Source organism: Epinephelus lanceolatus, chromosome 10 (assembly GCF_041903045.1).
Source record: "Epinephelus lanceolatus isolate andai-2023 chromosome 10, ASM4190304v1, whole genome shotgun sequence".
Lineage (NCBI taxonomy): Eukaryota > Metazoa > Chordata > Actinopteri > Perciformes > Serranidae > Epinephelus > Epinephelus lanceolatus.
This window is the reverse complement of record NC_135743.1, coordinates 33,016,210-33,041,347: the sequence shown is the minus strand read 5'-3', so window position 1 is coordinate 33,041,347 and position 25,138 is coordinate 33,016,210. Positions and strand designations below refer to the sequence as shown.

The 25,138-nt window shown below is 43.3% G+C and overlaps 1 protein-coding gene across 2 annotated transcripts in view; it reads right to left on the bottom strand.

The window, feature by feature from the left end:
- Nucleotides 1–19,657, bottom strand: part of LOC117265565 (nuclear factor of activated T-cells, cytoplasmic 1-like) — a 64,300-nt gene extending 44,643 nt beyond the window's left edge. The window contains exons 1-4 of one of the 2 annotated variants that reach the window (XM_033640114.2): nt 19,107–19,657; nt 14,721–15,828; nt 12,124–12,283; nt 2,862–3,064 (exon numbers count right to left, since the gene is read on the bottom strand). In XM_033640114.2, the coding sequence (XP_033496005.2) occupies nt 2,862–3,064; nt 12,124–12,283; nt 14,721–15,828; nt 19,107–19,227 (1,592 nt within the window). In that variant the 5' untranslated portion in view covers nt 19,228–19,657. Of the gene's footprint in view, nt 1–2,861; nt 3,065–12,123; nt 12,284–14,720; nt 15,829–17,016; nt 17,189–19,106 lie in introns of those variants that run through there. The other variant, XM_078171942.1, reaches the window with a different exon arrangement.
- Between the last annotated feature and the right edge of the window lie 5,481 nt (nt 19,658–25,138).

Below are 25,138 nucleotides of genomic sequence, written 5' to 3'. Positions count from 1 at the left end.
TGTTGGCACTCTTCCTGGAACATGGTAAATGTCAGGTTTTATACTAATTCATTTCTCCCCTTGACTTTGGTTTGGACAGTCTGAATAAAAAAGAAAAAATAACATGTAATGCTGACTACCCACACCTTATCAACTGTAAGTAAGTGATGTGTGGTGAATTTAGTTTTAAAGCATAAACAAGTTGATGGACATCATGGATTATCTTGAAGTCAGTTTTCATAGACTAGTCTTCTCTGCCAGCAATGTAACAAGACAGTCAAAAATGTATTCTAAGCATCACCTTACTGATAAGGTTACAGGCATTTATGATCAAACAGCATGATATGAATTCGCAGAAGGGTACGTACTATTTTAAATTAAGCTACCGTATGTGTTTGAGATGGATTTTCCTAGAAAAGGAGAGAAAGAGATTGAAACTGTCTGAAAGTTTGATTGCAGTCCCCCACTGTCTGCATCCCACACAGCGAGCAAATGATTGCTGGCACGAGAGCAGAGGGATGGATGCTGCGTTATCAAGGCGACTGTTAAACAGCTCAGTGGAAAGAGACAGTTAAAGGCTTTTCTTTGACCTTTCAGATAGTCGGGGGAGAAAGAGAGAACTTTCACTCCTCTTCCTTTAGCGTGTGCGCTGACGATAAAGGGGAACAGAAACTTCCTCTAGAATATTTTTTCAATATCATATTCATCCCGAGGGACAGATTAAGTCAAATGGGTGAGGGGCGACCCTAAATATGATACAATATAAGGGATATTGTGGTATTGTTGGAAATGATATTGTAAGGCAGTGCGCATGTTAAAATCATCCACGCTCCAGAAGACAACTGCCCTGAAACTTTTATGTCCTATTAATATCCAGAATCTTCTGCATTTACACAAACATTCATTAGAGATGCATTAAATCATTATATAGGCTAGTATTTTTACAAAAAAATCAAGTCTTTTAAAATTTCAAACAACGACAGATAAATTTGAGGTGCAGTAAGAGGTAAAGGTCTTATGTAACCTATGCAGTGGTTTTATCCATAAGCCAGAGTTCTGGGCCCCAGTCCAAAATAATTCACTGCAGCCTTGTCTGAATGGAGCCCCAGGACAGGAGCTGCTGCCTGGACACACCGCAGAGCACAGTCCCTTGCATTACTGCAAGTCCGGAGAAAGGATGCGAGAGGCCATGGCTGAGTTAGCTAACGTATTAAAAGGTAAACTAAAGTTATATTTAGGAGAGAACTTCATGCAATTTTAACCACACTTTCACTAAGTAAAATATGTCTAGAAATTTCTGATTCAGCTTATAGACCACCACAACTCAAAATGAGCAGATGGCCACCTTAATTTGAGACAAAGTTAGCTTGTTAGCTAGCTCATTTTGCAGTACACACTAACATTAGCATTTATGTTAGCCTTAATTTATATGCCAACATTTGTCGTAGTAAATGTTGGCAAGCAATGGCAAATTGTGTGTCATTACAACCTTCAAGTGCTACAGGGCTAACGTTAGCTAACGATACTTTAGCTGTCAACGTTAGCTGTTTTTCCCCACTGCGACAAGTCAAAATGGGTGCTATTGATATTACTAAGAGACATACATTTTACTCCATGAGTAATTTCCTTTATATATTTTTATGGTCTTAAATTAACATTGCTTTGCTTTTGCTAAATGGCTACCACAATTGCCAGTTCTGGGCCTTATGACTGCAGCATAATTTTGGGGTGGAGTATTCCTTTCACCAGACCTGTTAGTTCAGTAGACCGAATGACTGCGACGTCACCACATCCACCTAACACCTTCGAGGAAATGATTAGCCACTGTTTTGAATTGCAAATGTGTAAAATCAGCAAACTTTTTTATTTCTGTTGTCATCTTTAGCTCCAGGTGTAACTGTAACATTTAAAGATATGTAGTAAAACACCATGGTCCGACCTATCTGGCATTTCTGTTGTGCTTATTTTATGTACCCTGTTACTTTGCTAGCATCTTTGATAAACCTAATCTACCTGCATGGAAACTAAGCTGTGTAGCTACTGCTGTGGGAGTGTGCCGCAGCAAGATGTATTTTAGCTGTCTAAAAAGACCTACCAAAAAAATCAATATCATTAAAGTGTATGCTATGTTGGGAATATTTTCACCGCTTTACCTACCCTAGACACTAATGATGGAGACTGGTAGCTTTAAGTTAACAGCGTCAAGTCCCTGTAGGACAGGGCTGTCTAACAGCATGTGAAAATATTTTAAATATAACGTACATGGGCCTATTTTATGCTGCAAAAAACTAACCAATTCAGGCAGTGTTTGCGTAGTGCCGTTATATTTTATTTGTTTTCTACCTGGAAGTTATTAACATTGGGATTCATTCTATATACTCAACAGGCTGACAAATATTGACCAAGCTTAATGTAATGGGACTGCGGAACTCTCAGCATGTCATGGCTGTATTCTAGTTGTTACTTTTTAAGGTATTATTTGTGCAAATATCCTATATTTGACACCCATGAGGGCTCCTGGTTGGACAATTACTTCGCAGCTGCAATAGCCTTTAGAGTCCCTGTATAGTTTGGTCAAAATTCAGTCACCCATGAACTCTGTGTGTTGACACATAATGGGCCTTTTCATTTCACTTCCTCAGAAACCATGCTTCTCTTCGGGTGAAAGCACAGATCTGAGTTTTGGAGGTCTATTCAGAAGTGTGCGCTGTACAGTACCTATCATCAAGCATTCTGTTTTTAGAACCAAAGCACATAGGAAGGTGCTGAGAGAGAGAAGAGTGTGTGTTTTTTGTGGGTGTGTTTCAAAGTAGGGGATATCAGTGAGAAATGTGAAAAGAAAAAGATTGATAGGTGACTCATGGAGGTCCAGGAGCACTCACATGGCTCTCATGTTGTTTTCAGGCAGCAGAGGGATCTCCAGAACTTTGGTGTTGGATTGCATGACTTCATGGCTGGCGGTGGAGACGGTCTTGCCAGTGATGCGGTGAACCTGGTAGAAGGCATGTGGTCGCAGGAGGCGGTCGTCTGCGGTCCCTATGAACAGCTGGAGGGTGAGCGGCTCGCTTTCCATGTAGCCATAAAGCTGGCGGGAGAACAAAGGTACCCAGGTGAGAGGCAACATCAGATTTTAAGACCCACATCTCAGGCAACCCCTCATTTAGGAAATAGAGATTGAATGCACATCAGCTACTGATAGTTAAAGGGGCCTTTAATGATAGCTCTGACATGGTAGAGGGGCTGCAAAAATAAGCCCCTTTTCTTTGTTTGTTTTTAGGTTGGGAAGGAGACCCTCTTTTCGATGGTCTTTGTTGTTCTTTTTTTTTAACTAGTTTTACATTCCTTTAGGAGAGAGTAAAAGAAAGTTTTTGGATGTCTCTGAGTCTGTCTGGGGTAAGGAACTCCTTGTTACAGAGACATGGAGGCCATCACTTCACTGTTCATTAAAATCTCACTGCTGCTATTTAAAAAAAGTGCCTACAGAGAGGCAAGCAGTCAAAAGTGACTCAGTGGAAAGTGACCTTAGATAAAATAAGAAACCAGGGCAATTGTCTTAGGTCTACCTCAAGAGACGTTTTTGGACCGGAGCATCTTTTTCATAGTTGAACGAACCCACTTCTAAGAACCCCCTTTTTTGTTGTGTTCATACTGCAAGAACCGGGGTCCTCGTAGTCCTTAGAGCGCCATTTTGAGGGACTTTTTATAGAGTAGGTACTCCCACAGCACAAAAGTAGCCATGAGTGACTTAAGTGTACAACAACGGTGAGACCAATTCAACACCAGCAACCGCCATTTTTAAAAACACATACAACAGCTCGAATTGAAAATAAAAAAAGAAAGAAAGAAAACACAGACAACTGGACTGACAGTGTAGCCTAGCCTTTGCCGAGCATATATTTGACGATGGAAATAGAATGGGATTTTGACTCTAAAGTGAAGCTGCTATGCCAGCTGCTGGCTAGCTTACGATAGGTGACTTTAGTATTCTTTTTAGCGGTGCAAATGCAGACAAAAAAAACCCCTTGAAGGTACATATTTCCGGAGGAGGTCCCCAGTAGGTCGTACCTCTCAGGAAGTACCCAGAACAGTTTGGTCCAAAAATGCCTGTGGTGAGATCGATAAAGTTTATATAGTTTGATAGGCTCCCTGTATGTATGAGTTGAAGCTGCAGGATGGAATGAAAATTCAAACACTGACAAACAGTACTTTAATATCATTAGTGTAAATAAAATGTAAACAAAATATTTTCTGTCTTTCTATGACAAATATTAACATAATGGTACAGTTGTTGCCAAATTCATCAAACTTTACAGCTAAATAAAATAACACCCAAACACTTCATGGAGCTTGGAATGCAGACGGGACCCAGCCCCTTTACCTTTGGGCAGTTATGAACATGCATTATGATTTCCATTAAAGCTCCGAGACTGTGTCCCACTGTGATGAAAGAGACTCCTGTATCAGAACCACCACTTCAAACAACTACCACTTCCTCTTGAAGGCCTCCATTAGCTGCTACTGCTCAAGTAATAAAAAGATCAAATCTTTTAAAAAAGAAGAAAAACTCCACAGCCACACATAGTTTGAAAAGTACTGTTGACTTTTGGGGTCAACAGCACTTCAAATATAAAGTGTAACTGCCAATTTACATTCAGCATCCCTGGATTATTTTCTGACAGTGTCTAATGTAACATTATTTGATGATTTAACCGAGTGTGTAATGGGTCAAAAATATGAACACACAGGCAGGTCCCAAATTCAAAAGCGTGGTGAAGGAGAGCTGATACTTTGTGAGGGATTTCTGACCAGAATACTTTACCAACCAAATGTGGATTTCTGTTGGAACTGAGTTTTACACTGCAGACCTCCCAGGATATACTTGCTCTGTGCAGTGGTCATTCGGTCATATGGGCGGATGTTGGTGTGGACTCAGAAATCTGAAAACTGCAGAATCCATCTAGTTCAAACTGAGAGAAAACTGAGAGCTTCTCATCGAGTGGACCTCCGCGGATCCACCCAGGTGGCTACTTGACCGCATGTGACATTTACTGTGAGGGATCACTTACTGTAGACCAAGTTTCACTAGGCCACGGCCATCTGAAAAATCCCACAAATTGGTCAATTACCCCGGCGCACACCAACGCATCGCTTCAGACCAATTTTCTTTGAGATCCATCCGAGTGAAAGCAGTGGTACCGTGGAATGGAATAAAAGACCCCTGTTGTTTATCTAAAAGACTGAGTCATATAACAAAATGCAGACCACATGTAACCTATGACATAATCTGATTAATGGGTTTATAATCATCTCTGTGAAAGCGGTCAGAGCTGGGGTGTGAGGAAGAGGTAGGCTGGTGGAGGACTGGGGAGCTACGTCATTAGTAGTCTGTGGAAATTAGTGCTGCAGTGTCATGGACACCTAATGTCTTTGGTTTGAGAACAAATTTGTCTGGATACTGTATTAAAAGTTGTCTGGTCCGATAATAAACTTGAAGGTTAAACGCCTTTGGTCTGTACTTGATGACAGATCTTTTGGATTTGGGACAAGGCAGAGGATGTGTTCTTTTTCTTCCCACTAGAACAAATTTCAGAATTAATTACGTTGACTAAAAATAGGACATGACTAGCTGCTGGAGTAAAGCATATATCCATATGTCTCAATAATCTGAGCAAGAATGGTTATCTGGCTTTGCTTTGATTCAGATATCGTTGAAGTGCAAAGGGAGTGGTAAAGCTAAGGCTGTCATTCATCTCCATTTCCAACCATCCTATTTTTCTCTTCAGCTCCACATAGTGTCTCTAGCAGCTGTCTTGACCCTGTGAGCTAGTCACACATGCTAGTCATCAGTGAGTTAGGCCGAGGTCAGGAGCTTCTTGAAGTCTTGGCATCCCAAGGGACCACTTCATCTATGTGGTGATCTCACCGGCAGACCCCGCTCTGCTTGTTATATTTTACTTATGGTGTCACCAGAGGTAATTATCCATAGCCACACATGCTACCAGTTACTTGTGTATTGACTCGTGAGAGCACTATAGTGGAGGCACAAATCCGAAACACCGGAGCGTTAAATTGCATGACGTTCCCTTATGATTTAATAAAACGCAGGCAGCCGCGCTACAAAGCCGTGTCGTCTGTCACTTTTGCCTCGGCAGACTTCTTTGGATATCTCGGTGACCTCCAACCATTACCTCAGCCGCCACGTGGCTGTAAGGAGGCCCACAAGAGAGGCAGGGGGGAGAGGGGGGTCTTTATCCCTTCACTCGTCTTGCGGTAGCGCACTATGACGGTGGCATCCACACTCAAAGCCGTAGTGACCTCATGAAGGAGAGGAAGTGATTAATGAGGTCAGGTAGTCCTCTTGGTGACGCTGGTCTTCCCAGCAGCAAAGGAACGTGGTCTAGTCCCCCCTAGGCGACCTCCCCCGATCCCTTTACCATATGTGCTCCTCTGACCCTCTCCCTCTTTGCTTCAGCTAAACTCCTTGTGATGCTCACTCAAATGCGCACCACAAGCAGAGCGCAAAACTTACTTCTTCATTTAATTCTCAAAGGGGGGATAAGATGAGGAAAAAAAGCGGAGATAGTGTCGTAAACTTTAAGTGTGGGCTGACGACAGAGGCTTCACACACACCTGTGACCTCAGCTCTGTATTTGTGTCTAATGCAGCCTGTGAGGTTGGAGCAGAGCAAGGCTAATTTTGACCAGATGAGCTTTTTGAGCTGTAACTGCAGCATATCTGGCAAACGTACTGTATATTTATTTTTGAGATAATCTAAACCGAGTTTGAATCGAGCCTTGATTTGCAGCTGTTTCAGGGTGCCAACTTCTGCCACTGTGTCAGCTAGATCCATTTACACCTCCCACCGCAAGCCACTGCTGCACGAGCCATTTCTGATAGCTGAGGCTCAAGTAAAACATTGTGGATATGGCAGCTGATGCATTAATTGTGTAATTGTAAGCAGCTGTATTGTCTGGGTCAGTTGGGATGATGTGGAGGGGTGTCGAGCTAAAAAAAAGGAGAGGAGGGTACATCCTGTCCACTTTCCACCATTCATCTCTTGGTCCCTTTGGACCATTACAGATACATCATTGGTATCAAAAGTTTCAGACCCTGATACACAGCCCCCAAAGCTTTTTTTCCCTCAATTTTTTTACTCACTCAAAATCTATTGTAATAAAATAACATCAGAGGGTGTTTTTTAACTGTTTTTTTTTTCATAGCACATTTTCTCTTTCAATTTCTTTAGTTGCAGTGACATTCTCAATGCTGCCTACGCCTGGCTTAGATAGTCCAAAGAAAGGATTTAAACATGTAATATTTAATAATGACTTGCTGGTTAATTAGATGTGTCTGGCCTTGCTAGAAATTGAGAGTGAATACACTCTACAGGCCTGCAGTGGGCTGCCTTCTATCCCTCCGCAGTGATTTCATCACTGCCTGGAGAAATGTCATGACTCGAAGAGGTCCACGTGGCGCAGAGAATTGGGGGAGAGGAGAAGCAGGAGACGACTGGAAGCAGCAGAGGAGGAGAAGGGGGGCGTGGGGTGGGGACTGAAGCAGGGGAGGAGAAATACAACAGCAGATTCAGGCTTTTTCCCATTATCACGCTCCTCTCTCTCTGTCAAGTGCTGACAGTCACACAGCCAGCCTTTGCTGTATCCAATTAAATGTACACTCATCCAAGTTGTCTCTCCTTCCAGACTTTACTCCATCACCCCTCTGCCCCTGCTAATGTCTCCAGTGCCTCGTATTGAATGCGTAAGGCAACATATGCAATCCTTTAATGCAATGCATATCCATAGCTCAGAAAGCTGCTCCTTTTTTATAAGCAACCAAACAGCTATATCCCTCAAAGTTTTTGTTGAACCGAGCCCTATAGTGTTATGTCATTGAGGGCATAGTTTCAAGCACAAGCCCATGTCTAGACCAGTGAGGGTCCAAATTCCATATAAAAAGAATGGCTACGTTACCCACACAGCCTGCCATTAGAAATATCATCCAAACCTACGGAGGATTTGAGTAAGATGATGCACGGATGATTGCTGTGCCCCCCAATAGCACAAGTCCCCACCAGCGTCTTAGCCCATAAATCTGCGGGCTGTCTGGTTATCACCTCAAACCAGTGAAAACGATGCACATTTCGCTCCATTTTTTCCACTTGCTATTAACCGGTAATTAGTGGTAGCCCAATACCAGTGTAAGGGAAGCCCCGCAGATGGAGAACCGCAATTTAAGAGTGGCATAAATACCCCCTTGGGCAACGAATAACAGCCCTGACTAAGCTGTAACAGCACTACAGGGTACGCCGGGCCTTTTGAATATCAAACAAGAGGCGGCAGTATTTAATGAGCAATTAGCAGCTACAGTGTAGGATGCTGTAGATCAGAGGGTTTTCTTTGAGACATTACGCAGCCAGCAAGCACCGGATCCCAAGGTGAAACCACACATGCGAAGAGCCGAGTGCACGTATGCCTAGGTCTTTCATGTTGTCGTGGCGGAAACATACTGCAAATTTGATGTGCATTACATACAGTTGCAGAGGAAGGGAGATGGGTATTAAGTCACGCACACGTTAATAGGGATGATGGCCACATCCTGCTGAAATTACACCATGTCTGTTGCTGCTTTAAATTTAATGAGAGGCTGAGTGTGTGTATGCGTGAGGGGGGAAAGCCCTATAGGCCAGTCATTATCCTATACGAACTCACCATATGCAGGACTGCAGTGTGCACTGCTCGATAGGTTTAATACTCCACAGGTGTTGCTGTCTGCTGTAACTAAGGGTCTGGCGGATGTCTGTGTGTTTCCTGACTGAGGTTGAACCTGAAGGCCTTTGCAACATCTTCAACTGAACCATATTTTAGATCAGAGCCGGGTCACATCCTCGGTCACTATATTCTCAATTAACGTAATCCACTGTTCTCCTTTGAACAAAACCATCAATCAATGTTGTGGTGACCAAAGGTAGACCAGGTTTTTTTTTTACTGCGCAAAATCATCTTGTAGACGTTTGGCATAGCTGTGGTAAGAGAGGGGAGAGTCTGGAGCAGTGTGAGAGGAGCCGATAGAGTACCCTAGATCCCCTTAATGGCGCTGTGGTCTGCTGCAGTAAATAAAGTGGAAAAGCAGCCACGGGGGTCACAGAGTGGACCAATCAAAAGAGAGGAGGTTAAAAGGCTGTGGATGCGGAAAAGGGGAGGGGGAAGGATGGAGTGCAAGTCCAGAATAAATGGAGATTTGGAACAGGAAGCGCAGAGAGCCGGTGCAAGCAGCAGAGAGGTAATGAGTCGAGGTAACCCATAATCTGGAGGTTTTCATCGGTGTGTGGCTGGAGTGCAGACACTCCATTCTCCCAATCCCACAATGGGTGTGTGGGGAAAAGCACCGAGTGTGGTGTGGTTGAGCTGCTGCAGCTTAGGATGATGTCAGAGCATATAGATGCTAAACCTTCCTGTGCGCTTGTCAAAAAAAACACCTCTGCTTGTTATTGAATAACAAGACAACAACAGTAATTGAGCAGTCGAGTGTCATGGTTTGATTATCTGTCAGTTGCTGTCTCTCCCGGGAACGTCGTAAGATGAAGAAACAGTGTGTCCCTTCATGTTTTTCATCTTGCTCCACTGTCGCTTTCCAACACACATGTCACCATCACTCATAGCCCGTGTGTCTGATCATCCATGAGCTTAAAAAAACATGAGCTATGGATGACTGGGCTTCAGCAGAGGGAGGCCTGTTGGTGCTGGTTTGGGAAATGGTTGAAGGACGAATGGCTCACAAGGAGTGACATCCTCGCCCCCCTCCAGGGAGAGAGGGAGGGAGGCACCAGTGCATGGAAAAGGGGAGGTGGTGTCCGATGGGTGCTGGCTGGGACTCCTACCCGCCAACCCCCGCCACCACTATGCTCAGTCAACCTCAGTGCCACCCAGGCCCTAATCAGCAGGATGCAGAGCATCTCCAGGGGCAGCCAAGCCAAGCCCCAGCTGCCTGGTGACTCCCTATGCCCCTTCTCTCTCCCTTTCTTTCTACTCACTCTGGTCCAAAGCATAAACACACACACAGACACTTCCTTAGCTGCTTCCTACACTCGTGTCCCTGTGTCATTATTGACTCATTCTCCTTGACTGCACCTCACCCATCCAGCGCCTGCACTCATTAACACTGTGCAGCGGGGACTATAACATGCTCTATCCTCTAAGATAACAAAATTTCACTGCAACAAAGACTAAGAGAAGCAACTGTGCAAAAACTCCCTGAAGATACAGTATATGCTCTCCTTCATTCTACCCTCTAGCATGTACACATGATTGCGTAATCCTTATAGATTTATCTTTCTATCAACTGCCATGCTTCCAGTGGTTTCCACTGTCATGACACCCTCAAGATATTGCGACTGACCGCACATGCAGGCACATAAATCACTCCTCAAAAGTAAGACTAAAGTGTGAGCTATGCGAGTGAAGGGGGAGGTGTGACAGTAAAGCAGCTGTCATCATATTTCCTCCATGACTACTACTTACTAATAATTGCTCGACATACACAGTAAGACTTGAAAACATCCTCGCAAAGTTGGCAATAAATCGGCGCCCGTGTAGAATGAAATAAACACCCCGAGTCATCGATCTAAATCAGGACAACACTGTGTATGCAAAGAGACACAGGACGCTTACTCATGAATTTTGTTCTCGGGCCCCCAGAGTGAGTCACAAAGTGGTGTAAACTAAATGAAAAGCAGCCTCACCTGCCACAGCTGTGCATGGCAGAGCAAGTCTGGTCAGCCTCACGGGTAAAATGTTGATTCACCCGCATGTGGATACACAAAGGTTTGTAATGAAGGAGAGTAATTGGCTGTATTTACAGAGAAAACCTGAAGTCTGACAGGCCTGTGTATAACACCACGTCGGCCAACAGCTGTCAAGCGCGTTTGACATCGAGCAGACCAGGATGTGTTGACAACATCTATTTACAAAACAGCTTTGGCACTTACAATGTCTAATGCTAAAGTGTGTGACAAGGAAAGACCACCAACCTGACTGTACTGGACCAAAAAAATTGTTTTCTCAGGGTGCAGTGTTTGGCTGCAGAATAAGATCTGCTACCTGAAATCTTTAAATCCAGTTCATAACAAAATCATCATCAGTGAACGCCACTGTGTTAAGATGCACCTTTATTTTGAATTGACGACATTAAAGGCAAATTGACACTTAACCTTAAGGACACACGAACACATGCACACTGCTAGATCCCCACCTTGAGTAAACCTAGATGTCAGCGCAAGTGTGATGACAGTGTAGCAGAGAAAGGAGCTCTGTGCTGCCGGCGAGGCTGACGTGTGCTCTTTAAGTGTTCGCCAAGCACAATAGTGAGAGGCGATGGTCCTGCTCTATACTAATTGAGTCAGCATGCACTGCTGCTGCTTAGGGCGACCTTTTGCAGAAGTAGATTGACTCCTGGCTTCAGGGAACATTTATAAATCAGCATACAAGCACATGCAAAAACATAAAGACAGTTGTGTGTGTATACAGAAGTGACAGAAATGGCTTGAGGGCTTTTGAGATCTGCTTAAGTGGCCTAACAAGTTTGCAGAGGTGACGTAAAGACACTGAATTTTCTGTAAGTTTAAAACAATTTACTGGTAGGTTATTTTTACTGTGGTTAATCTTCTGGGGCAAACGTTAGTAGACAAAGACAGATTGCTCAGTTCTGATTTTCTTGGGAGATCTGATGTGAGTCACATATTAATTCTGCAGAATGAGCCACAGAGATTTTTGCAGATGATAATGATCTGAAAGGAAGTTTACAAGTACAGAATTAAGTCTGACCACTCAAATCTGATTTGATTTTTCTGAAGGAAAAAAGCAAGAAAGAAATGTCATGGCTGCTCTGACTTTGCTCTGAGACTTTATGGTGTCAAAAAGTCAGCAACAGCCAAACTTCCATGTCACTAGTTTGTTGTTGGACAGAAAAAAAAATACTGCCATTAATCAGTCAGCCTGCACTTCTCTGCCTGTTCCCACTTATGCTGTAATGACAGCAAATTATTACACAGTTCAAATACACAAAGCTAACCTTGTTTCTGATAAACACAAGTGTGTACAGTGACTCTAAAAAGAACATTTCCTGGCTAACATAGTGCTGGTGACATACCTGTACTACAGGGTGGCTGCCACACAGCGCCTTCACCGCCCCTCGGCTGCCTTCGGTCTCATAGTGGGCCCTGTGGTGGGACTTTGGCTGCACCTCAATCTGTAGGCTGTACGGGCCGGAGCAGGACGGAAGCTGCCAGTCAAGAGCTGGCAGAGATGGGCTGCAATAAAATGACATCTTTTATTAGGATAAAATAGCAATACACAAAATGTCTGTTAATGCTAACTAATATAGCTTTGTAGTGATTTAACTTATAAAGATTTGCACTTCCTGTGCTCAACACATACTCTCTGGTTATTCTTTGCTCAAAAACAGGAAGTGCTGTGATTTGCATTTCCTCTTTGCTTGAAATAAAACCACAGAGGATGATTGTCTTTTTATCTTTTTTCTCTCTTTTTTATTCTATTCTATTCTTAAAACTGCAGACACATTTGATTTGCCAAAGTAGAAACTGCGGGGTTGCATTTTTTTCCGCGGTTCCATCACTGGAATCAGAAAGTTCTAAACTTGCTTTAAATTAGCCTCAAATTAGGACACTTTAGTGTAATCCAACTGGCTTGATCCTTCTCCATGTCATCATGGTCTGTAATCTAATCAATTGAAGTCATTCGTTGACGTGTGTAATTCCATGGGCCTGGGTAATAATTAGTGGCCCTTTTTTATGAAAAATAAATGAGAGACGAATGTGCCCTGGTTAGAGAGCAGTGTGTTTTGTATTATGGTGTGACAGGTGGAAACAGACACGGGGAGTTAAGAAAGTGACAGTGGGAGGAAAAGACATTTCTAGGGCACAAAAACAAATGTCACACACAACGGCAATCAGTCTGTCCCTTGATGCAGTTATTATCCATTCCATATTGACAACTGTAAAATTATAAAGCACAGCCATGGTAGTATTAAAGGAGCTTAATACGATATCCAGAGCTTTAATAAAGCAGAAAACTCTTTGCTTTGTAAAGATATAGTGGAGTAATGCGTCGTGAGCAGAGAATGAGGTCACACTACATCTGAGTATGTTGCAATTTGAGCTTCTCTGTTCTTTGTTGTGGTAGATGGTCTAGCCACATGTGCGTGTTAGTGCATGCGTGTCCTTGTGTGTGTATCTCCACTGTGCTTATACTCGTGGAAGCATAGTGCCCACACCCAGTCCCTGCACGGTTTACACTGTTAGCTCTGTCAGCACTGTTGCTCTTGTGAGCTCTGTCGGTGCTGTTAGCATCGTTAGCTGCCAGCTTCAGCCTCAGTCACCTCTATGTTGAGAGCTGTGTGCAGACAACCTCTGAATTATTTGTTTTTACAATTTTAACTTGCATTATTTTTGCTTGCACTCCATACATCTTAGGTATGCAGGCTCAGGGACTGTGCTGGACCATATGAATGCTTGTGTTTTTGAATATAGTGTTATTTATTTATGTTGCACCTCAATCCCAGAGGAATGCTCTCATTCTGCGTTGCTTAGAGATGTATGGTAAAATTACAGTAAACTGGATTGATTGACTCTGAACATCATATAGAGCTCCTTTAAAGACAGGGGAGTTATACCATGGAATAAGGTCAGCAAGCGCACCCTGCCTTGGAGCATGATATCTCTTTCTGAGAGCTACAGCTGGCCTCCCTTAACATCATTGTTCTCTGGGATGGAGAGTCAGAGCTTCCCATGTGAACACCGTGGAGATATCTAAACCAAAACAAACATGTGCAAGACAATATTTCGCCATGCCGGATGCCTGGTAAACGCAAACCCCTGACCTGAAGGGTGGCTCAGCTGAAAACAATCTCTGGCATCTCTGTGGAACTTGCGGGCTGTTTGTTGACCCAAAACGAACTGATTTCCCCCCACGGGGCTTTATCTGCCCAGTCAGTGCATGACATCAGGTTAGCTACACAGAAAGAGATGGGCTGATGGCGCGACAGGCCACAGCAGCGAGCCGGCTGATTAACCCACAGACTGCTTCCCCTTCAGTCAGGCCTGTCACCATTACTTCCTGTTGCTCGCTATCTTAATCAAACACTTGATTTCCGACAGAAGAGTGTGTTATTGGCTTGGGAAAAAAAGTGGACACAATTGAAAATGAAAAAGGCTTGTTTTGCTCAAAAGTCAAAATCAATGATATAGTTGAGTGCATGTGTGTATTTGTGTGATTGTGTCTATGTGTGTTATTATGTTCGTGTGGGGGTTGCCATAGCAACAGTGCCACACACATGCTGGGCAACTCCTCCCTGTGAAATATGATTTATGAAATAGTTTTCATCTTCAAAGAGAACTCCTTTGGAAGTGAAGAGCATGCAACTTTTGGATTTCTGCCTTTTGATATGGCCTTTGAAGATTAAAAACTACTGTAAAACTCAAAATCTTGTCCTTGCAATAAATTAACCACACTGACTGGACACAAATAGACAATGGAGCGAAGGAGTGGCATTATTGGATGAATTGTTTTTCCTTTGCACTCTCAAGTATTTAATCGGCAGAATGATAGAAGCACCGGTGATTGCTTCAATGCCTTCTCAAGGCAGTTTAGACACAGGACTAAAGGGTCAGTTTTACACAGTTCAGCTTTTTTACAGTTCTACTGTGTTGCTGGAGCAGCTCCACCTACCTGAGGTAAGGCTTGGGTTTAGACCACGGGTATGGGTGCTGGGGCACATCCAGGAACCCTCCACAGTAGTTCTCCTTCTTTAGGGCCAAGCGGGAGGGGTAGTCCTCATGGCAGAGCTCCCCCTCAGGACCCAGCACTTCGCCACCGGGCTCCACCTTCAGGCTCATGGAGGCTGAGTGGTCGAGCATAGTCTTCCGTGTCTTGATCGGGATTCCTTCCCCCATGTCGACCACTCCATCTGTGGTGAGAGCGTTAATGGCGGCCACGATGGCAGAGTTGGTGTACTGGTTGGTGTTGGCAAGCCAGTTCTCATCCGTGACGCTGACCCTGGGTGACCCATGTGGGGACGGGGTGGGCGACTGGTTGGGCGAGCAGGATGTCTGACGGTAGGTGGTGCCATTGAAGCTGTACTTTCTCTTCCCAATGCTGCCGCCACCACCGCCGTTGCCTCCACCGCCTCCACTGCAGGAAGGGGAGTTAGGCCTGGAGCCACGAGGTTGTGCTGGCCAGCCTTCCTCTGCCACGGCTCCTATCTGAGGCGAGGTGGAGGGTGAATGGTGAGGGGAAGCTACAGGGCCGCTGGCATGTGGGCAAGACATGAGCGAGGATGAGCCTTTGGGAGATACGCAGGGAGACTGCCAGGGGGAGGTCTGTGGGGAGTTGTCATAATTGTAGAAGCCTGACTCGTAAGAGGACGCCTCCGAGTTGCAGCTACGTGAGGAAATGCTACTTGCGGGGCTGAGGCAGCTGGGATCACGGTAGCCGTCGGCATTGGGCAGTGTCAGCGTCACAATGGAGTTAACGCCTCGTTTGATGATGTGGTCCTCACTGCTGCTCTCTTCAACCTCATCCTCGGGATACTGGCTGTAGGCAGTGATCTCAATACGGGGGCTTTCCAGGGCAGGGGCCCCACTGGGTCTCAGGCCGTGGGGCAGGTAGTAGCCTGATGCTGCATGGTTATCATTTTGGAGGCTGTAGCCTGTCTGGTGGCAAGAGGAAACTGAGATGACTGGGCTGGACTGTAAGGTGTGGTACTGGGTGGCCAGACAAGGGTTGCCCATGCCCAGTGGAAGGGACAAGCTGACATTTGGTGTGTAGCTGTATGCATCTGGAAAAAAAAGAGTATATTGTAAGTATATGGAAGTATGACAAAATGCCACTGCAAATGCTCAGAACCATTACATTATGGCGGTAATTAAGTCTGATTACATTTTAGAACAATACCCCTACACAGATCTTACCAATATGCCTCACAGCGAATGACTGCCTGCCTTCTTTACAAACATCTGGAGAAGCTTAGCAATCATCTCTGAGCAGTTACTGTATGTGGTTGCTGTGTAGTCGCAAGTTGCACAGCCACTCTGTTTGTTTGATCAGTTCATCTAAGGCTCTATTTGGCACTCCCTGCTGTCATATGTACTCTACACGAATTCCTCCAGCAGCGCTGATGGATGCTTTATTTGATTGATTGCATCACTCACTGAGTGAATTAGGCCCTCCCCTGTGGAAAACTGACAGCACTCTCGCATCGCTCTGAGCTTGTGATTAAGTCAAAGAGAGTTTGCTGCAGCGTTACACACAGATGCGCCGTGGTACACACACACACAAACGAAAGGGCACGCACAAGCAAGCGCGCAAGGAAATAACTGGCAGACAAGTGCAATGACATACAAACTCAGTCAGTGGAGGCACATGTAGCCTGGCAGGTATGCCACTTCAGTTAGCCTTGTAGCGTCTGACTGCTGTGTCAACAGTTGTAATCCTCACGTCTTTTATTGATAACGTCAATGAGGGTAAAAGTGGTCGACGAATGAATACCACTCAGTCTGAAACCCCGTGAAGGGCATTCCCCTTGATGCAGCGCGCTATATTTGTTAACCACAATGCTGCGCATCACATGAAATGATGAATCTGTCACACACCGCGTAATATGTGGGTAGGCAGTCTAAAATTAGTTTATGAGAGTCTATTTTCAGAAGTGATAATGCGGTGTACATCAGACAAGTTCAATATATCACAAGTTCACTGAAGCCTAGGACACCTTGTTATAGGTTGCCAGTACCAATTGACACATATTACTCACAAAACAGAGACTTCAGAAAGTTATTATGAAATTATAATAAAATGAATCATCTTTTCTGGGGTTAGCAGACTGCTAAATGCAGACTCTTTTACACAGAGACACACTAACTTCTAAAGTCTCTTTGATCCCAGAACGCAGGAGTGCCCTCACACTCTGCAACATACAGGACATACAATAAAGAAAAGACGCCCTCCACTGCCCTCGAGTACCCACCTCTCTCAGGTACATCCTGGACACCTTGGCTGTACTCAAACACATAGCTGAAATCAAACTCCTGCTCTTCATGTGGGAAACTCATCTCGGCCCCAGTGATCATACACTAAGTTTCGACATAAACACTAGCGTATCCCTTGAGCTCAGTCTCCTCTGATGCTTTTCTCCTCTGGTTTACCCTCTTCTAGTGCTGAACAGATGATAATCTCCTGCCCACTCCACCCGGTGTGACACACCTCCTACTTCAGGCCTGACTGACTTTGCTTAGAGTTGCAGCTGTTATTCTTTTGTTTTTTTTCCCCCTTTTGAATGTGTGCGCAGATCAGTGAGCTTCGCCGCAACATACTTGACTTCTTCTGCCACCCACTCAAACACACGCACTGGGGCTTTCACTCTTGTGTGCTGCATGATCTTGAAACTTGGCTTTTTCCGGGTCACACACATCACGTCTGCTGAACTAACAAAATCATCCCAGATCATAATTTTGTGGGGTGAAACAAATGAAAGAAAAAGAAAATGACTCACTCTTGCACTCAATTCAAAGCCTCTACAGTTGTTTGCAGTGCATTCAAAATGCGGCGCAAGCAGAGTTAATTTGAAAACACTGACTATTGCACAGATTATAGCGTGCTCTTTCTGTCCTCCACAATTTTTCTCAATTATGCTATCACGATCAAAACGCTCCCACCCCACAACCAAACCAGCGTGACTAAAGAATGGATGGGCTTATCCACAGGGATTGTGGTCGAGGCTGGGCTCAGACTGACGGGACCTCAGGGAGAGATAGGTGGTCGCCCACAGAAGTCATCTGCAGCCTCTGGAACTAAGAACCCAGGGGCCACTTATCACACATGGCTGCCTATGGGCTATGGCAAAACACCAGTAAAGTGTGTGGTGTGTGTGCTTGTGTCTACATGTCTATGTGTCTGAGTTTATGTATGATAATCAAGCAGCCCTCGGCATATTGCTGGAGCTGTGTGTGGTTAAGCACGTCTCATTGTCAAGCAAGCTACCCGGCATCCCTGAACGCACAGATCACAGCTCCCTCTCTCTCACACTCACACACACACACACACACACACACACACACGTCTGTTACCAATTATAAGGCTTAGGACTGAGAGACTGAAATGAATAATAATACAGCCCGCACCCGTCCGCCTGAAACCTCAAAGACAAAATGAAATTACCAAAATCCACAAAAAGCCAGTTACATCAGCACTGGAAGACTCTTTGAATTATGACAAGACAGACTATCAATGACTTCTGACGGACCAAATCAAATTTTGCTACCATAAATGCTGAATCAAAGCTTTTAAAACAAAACCAAGCCTTTCACTCTAATGGTAAACCAACGCGGAATCTTTAGGCAACCCCTGGTGTTGCTGTTCTGTGGTTGACCTCTGACCTTGCTGTGCATTTGGAGAATAAACTCCCTGATTTTTAATTTTCTTTAAAAAAAAAAAGAACCTCTTTTCAAGCGTTACATCAAGTTGTTGACAGCAACAGTGTGACCCCCATCAACATTCTTTGCACATGATGAGCAGCACCTGCACAGACAGCTGGAGACACCTAATGGTGTGGATGTTAAATGGGTGCATGCCACTCAATTTACTTGAGTACGTGCTAATTTGATCCTCATGCAGAGCAAAGATCAAGAGAAAGGTGTCTGCCACGAATGTGGTGGCTAGTTAGAAAAAATAGTAACACACCCCGGGATCATTTAAGATGGTTTCTCAAAATTAAGAGTTTTAACCTTTAATAAGAAGTAAGAATTTATCAAAGTGGCCAAATAACACTATAGCCAGTCAGCTGCCCAGTTTAATATTTGCAGGTGGATTATTTATTTTTATTCATCAAAAATAAAAAATAAATAAATAAATAAATAAAATTGTAGTTGTAGTTTACCTTAACTGACAGCCCTTTCCTCTGTAATATGAGTTTACTAAATGCTTCACCCAGACTTTACAGCAGTGCACAAGGTCCCTATCAGTTTGCATCATAGCCGCAGCACCTGGTGTAAACCTTTACGGCTTTGACAGCAAATTTATGTTTGTGTGCTACATTAAACTTAAAGCAATATATTTTACCTTCCTCTGCAGACTTCATATCGGCGGCGAGAGAGGTGAGAAAGTGGAGTCCCCGCTCCTCACCGGCTGCTGCTCCAAAGCTAAACTTGGAATTGACGCTCAGGCAGAAGGTATCCTGCATTCAACAAGCGATGCGCACCAACTTTCTCCGGCTGTGAGACTGCAATGCCGATGACAACGTTGCAACAGCTAGATCACTTCACACACCATCAAATAAAAGCATAATTCGGGCGAAGTTAAAGCAAAGCGAGTGTACAAGTTGGAAACACAGCGCGGTGTAGCGTGAACGGGGAGAAATGTTAGTAGTGGTGGATCGGGAGACCGGCGCAGGTAGGGCTGCTGAGGGGACCGCGGCTGAGGTGAGTTTGGCTCTCTTCAGCTCAATGAAGGTTTTCAAGAGTCTCCCCAGGTCGATGACGCAGCGCGGTTTGTCAGAGGGGCCGGCTCCGGTGCTTTTAAAGCTGGAAAACACCCTCCGTCCTCCCGTCAGTGCGCCGCCCATACAGGGATGATGACGCGACCGGCTCCTGCAACCTCCTGGACCGCCTGATGATGTCTTCTACCCAGGGATCCCATCGGTGGAGGTGGGAGGTGTGTGAGATATGTGTGTGTGCGTGCGTGCGTGTGTGTGTGAGAGAGAGAGAGCGACAGAGAGAGAAGCAGAGAGGGACCCTGCCTGCCACAAAGTTTATTTCTACTGCTGCAATTTTTTAGTCTTTTTACATCACCTATTTGGTGGTATACTTCTATTGTAAACACAATACTGCCACTATAACCATCCATAACACCTAGGCTACTGATATTCAGTGTTAGATTAAAAATACATTTAAATTCTGAAACAATTTCCACAAGTCAAAATGGATGCTGAATGGCCCCAAGCTGTCAATTAAACACTTTATTTATTATATTTCTGCCATGAATTAATTGAAATAACTGCCAATTTCTTTATTTCTGGTTATTATTTAATAATGAAAATATATCTAACAAAACAATCTCAGCACAAGGTCCATTTAGCTGCAGTTCAGGAGCTTTCAATGGGGCAAACTCCTCTCAGTAGATGGAGTTTGCCCAGTGTACATGGAGTTTTAGATGTTTTCTTTAAAGCTACAGTTGGTAACTTCTATGAAAATGACTTTTGTCATATTTGCTGAAACTGTAGCTATATTCTAAAAGAAGGACACAAGATCTTTGGGATAGTCTGTGTCTCTCCTCCTCTTCCTACTGCCTCTAATGACATAAGTTTGTAACCCAGCTGCCATGTTGGAGACAGTCAGACAAAGTACTAAACACTGTCTACTGGATGGACCAGCTTTCTCATTTTACAGCACAACAGTACACTAAAACAGTGGTTTTCAAACTTTTTTGCCCAAGGCACACTAAAGGGCGAGCCAAAATCTGTGCACAATAGCTTCTGTAACGTGTGTTATCACTCTTGTCGTCTTCACTAGTGCTTTGTTGTAATTTGCTCTATGCAGTAAAGTGATCCATTGTCCCACTCACTGCTTTCTACTTTTAAATGTTGTCATCCCTCACACTAGCTGCCAATCAGGGCTTTTAATGTGTCTCACACCTATAATTCCCATGCACAATCGGTGACTAACAGGTTCCTCCTGAATGTTTTTCCAAATTACATTAAATTAAATTACATTTTAAGCTAGAGTTTGCCTCTTTATTAGGAAATGGGTGTGCACAACATAGCCTACTGATACAGTGAACTTAGAATTCTTTTTGCATAACAAAGATAAGCCGTACAAGTGCCACAACTGTAACTGTGGTTATAAAGATGTGTGATTATCACAAAATCTCACAGCACACCTGAATTTGCATCATGGCACACCATTTAAGAACCACTGCACTAGAATATGTTTCTGAAAACACTGAGGCGAGAAAAAGGCAAAAGTTACAGAATCTTGATTCATGTTTGATCAGCTTAGTTTGACAGTTCATGAGAAATAATTGACATGATTGGCAGCTACGGCAGAGGAAAATGATTTTTTTTTTTTTTTTTTTTTTTTTTTTACAGATTATCTGTCTCTTTTAGTGCTGTGTGAATGTACTAGCAGTTTCAGCAAATATCACAAAAGTTATTCTGTGTAAAAGTTACCAGCTGTATGTTACTCTGGATATAGATAAAGTTGATTGATGAATCTCATTCCAAAGTCATCAGATACCAATGTTCTGGGTTGGTGGTTTGGTCGGACAATGAACCCAAAGCGTCGGTGCTTGACATCCTGGGAATGAGCCTCAACAATCAGCTCACTCTAGAGTTACATACAGTACAGTAAATGGCCTGTGTTCCATCATAGCTTGCAGCCAATAGCACTGAATTGGGGTTTTCTGAGGTCAAATGCCACTAGATTGCAGTCCCTGTTGATTATCAATAAATCTCCTGATTAATTTCAGCATAAGTGTCAGTTTGCCTGATATATAAACTTACCATAGCTCAGTGGTAGCTACTGGATACATGCAATGTAGATCATTTCCCCCCATGTTTTTCTGCAGCTGACCCTGACCAGTGACTTCCCTACAGAGAAAAGAGGAGGAAGAGGGGTTCCCCTTAAACGAACAACAAAGTATCATATTGCAGTAACTTCTACTGATATGAATATAATGTCCTTCCTCGTTAATGTTGGCAACGCTGACATTATATCATCATTAACATTATTCAAACATTCAGCGTATCCCCATGATCAAAATCAAAACACAAACGCTATCAAATTTCATCTCCAAATGCGTTTTCCAAGTGTTTGAGGGAAATACGGTTTCACAGATTCGCCCAAAATAACCATCCTGAACCGCTGAGAGCACAAACACACCGTGTTCCTCATCTCTGCTTTCCACTACTTTGTATCAAGTCAGTCCCCCGTGAATCTGCGGGCATAATGCCTTATGCTTTGCCTATGTTAAGGGAAAATACTGGCATTCACTATTCAGCATATTTTCTTAATTGCACTACTATTACCATTTATCAAAGTAATAGTTCCCATTATATGACTTTGTTGATATATTTTGGGGTCATAAAGTGATACTGAAAGGTGAAAGCACATGCTGGTGGATAAGACATGGCTGACACGTGCTCTAGGCATGCACACATTGCAGATATACACATTTAAATGGACATTTCTAAGCACTGAAATGGCGCTCACTCAATGCTGCCAACTGCAGAGATTTCCTGACAGGAACACTGAAGCAATTGGCAGAATAATGGACACTGGGAGCTAACATGGACAAATTAAGTTTTAATTTGTAATGATAATGTGTCATTATGTTACTTGATGGGGCTTTCAAAATTAACAGGGTCTGATGAGTGGTACCACTGAATGTACATCTTTTGGCAAGTGCAAAGCACTGAAAAATAGAGACTCCATTATGTGAGCTACAAATAGTATGGAAATGATAATGACAAGTAAAAAAAAAAAAAAAAAAAACCTCAATATTACAAGTAGAGCAGGAGTGCTGGTAGCTGCCATGAGTGCAATTAACAATGGCTTAGACAAGCTACAATGTAATTCCTTTTGAATGGAGGCCAGATTTAAAGAGAAAAATGACTCCCTTGAGTCTGAAATGTAGCTGGCAAGCTCGAGGATGATCACACATAATCAGAAGCAGACTGCCTTTTGGGGGCAGGCAGGCAGGCAGGCTGTGGGGCAAGCGTGAGCAGACTGCACGGGGGGAAAGTAATAGTACGCTGTGTTTTCTTTGCCTACAGTAGCTCTCTGGCGTCAGCTGCGGCTTGGCCGATGCGCACGTGTGAGCGCAAAGATGAAAAAGCAGCATCACATAGTTGAGGAGATGAATTACGATACAAACCAGCGGTAGGAAAAAAGTAGCTGCTCAACTGATTGGCACTGTCAGTGGGATGGGCTTGCCCCTGGTTGTTGAACAACTTTAAAACCCTGTGGTGTGGCATGGCTCAATGGCAGTCTGAAGGCTTATCTTGATGGATTCTGTGCTACTGAGTAAAGTACCATTAGCTGCCGTGTCTGTCAACAATGTCTATAGCAACAGACATTATAGCCGTCAGGTCATTAAGCAGTTTATACTTCATTAAAAACAATGCGTGTAATCTAAAAACCTGATGGTGTCATGCTTCTCCTAATGAACGTGTGATAAAACTAACTTTACCTTTACTTCTGGATTAGTTCATATGTCTGGCTTCAAATTCCTGCCACAGTTTAACTACACATGAGGTAATATTTTTATGTAAAAGACATCCATACTGTGACTGTGTTGACTTGCCAAAATACACCCTACAGTGTTGGACTCTTTTGCACTCTCAGGAAGGGCCAAATCATAACTTAACAGAGGTTCAAATCCAAAGTGTGTCCTAAACAGCAGTGAATGAAAAAGCTGTTAGCTGGTCTCTTTCCTTCCTGCAAAGTCACCACAGATGGGCAAAGTAACATAGCAGGCTGTTCTCATGTACTGTTCATACATTTTCCTATGAAAAGTAATGCGCCAAAATTTGTACATAGCTTATGTAATCATGAGCCAGCAATTCATGCATAACCCACAAATTTAGGAACACTGCAACTCAGTGGCATAAGGTAGTTACGATAGACCCCAGCGCATATCATCTCATTAAATGATCAGAGACTTGACATTGGATAACATCAATATACATATTACCTAGCAATCATCACTGCATATCTATATAGCAAAAAATACCAGTGAAGATAAGAAATTAAGAAATTATTAATTCAACAATCTTAATTATTCATAGAATAAGCATATTATTTTGTTATAGAAAAAAAGAAAAAAACCCAAACTTTTTCAAGGGCATATAAAGCACACAGCACTGTTTTTAATTGAATGCGAGTTATTTTTTGAACACGTGTTCTTTCAAGGTGGCAATCACTCATAAGGGCCCATTCTTCACCCTACACATTATTGGAAGGCCCACTGTATCTATGGGCCCCCACCTCATGGGCCCCAGTGCAACCGTACTGCCCGCAGGGTCTATATTTAGGCCCCTGCTGTGACCACCTAACTTAAGCGCTGATGGGAGTACAAAAGGATGCAGTTCCCATTATGAGGCAGGCTGGGGTCGTACATGGGTCACAAAACACAGGACTTTCCCCAGGAGATCAGTGTTCAGAGCCACATGAACTTTGAGTTATTTTAAGGTACGCTGTCACCATATTTCTTTTCCTAAACCTAACCAGAATACCTCCACATACCTGAACCTAACCTACGTAACTTTTCTCTAAGTTTGTAACTTTGTTAAATATGTTAAGTTAATTGTGGGCACTAATTCGTAAGATGTCATACGAACTGTTGTGTGTGCATTTTCGTAGAATATCAAATAAACTGTCAATGTGTCCTCATGCAATGGTTTGAATGATATACTAAGAAAATGCACACAAAACAGTTTGTATCACATCCTGGGAATTAGCAGCCCATGAATGATGTAACATCCTTAACATAAAATTAAGTAATAAAGGGAAGTAATTGTGGTTATGTTTAGAAAAAGACATGGTGAAAACGTACCTTAAAATACCTCCAAGGTCACACGGTTCTTGACATCTGTCTATTGTGGAGAAATGTCCTGTGTTTTGTGACCCATCCACCGCTCAAGCCAAATACAAATACAAATTTTTGGTGCTTTACTTTCCGTAAGATAACATAGAAACAGTGCATAAGAACAGCCTAGAACCATTGTATGAGGATATGTAGAAACTTATGTGCATAATTTGCTGAAGGCATTTTGAGGCACTTGAGTATTATACTGAGTAGTATTTTCATTGTATGTTACTTTATTCTTTTACTCCACTACATTTCAGAGGGAAATATTGACCTTTTTAGTCAGCTACATGTATTTGATAACTTAAGTAACCAGTTACTTTGAGGATTCAGATTAATAATACAAAATATAATCATAATTGTTGGTTAAAATTCAAAAGCTACCCAGCAGTATATAAAGTAATTAAAATCAGCTTCACTCTTACCAGCTGCAATATTAAAGTTTTGTATACATTAATGAATCACTTATATCCCAAACTATTAGAAATATCATTTTAAAATGGGCCATT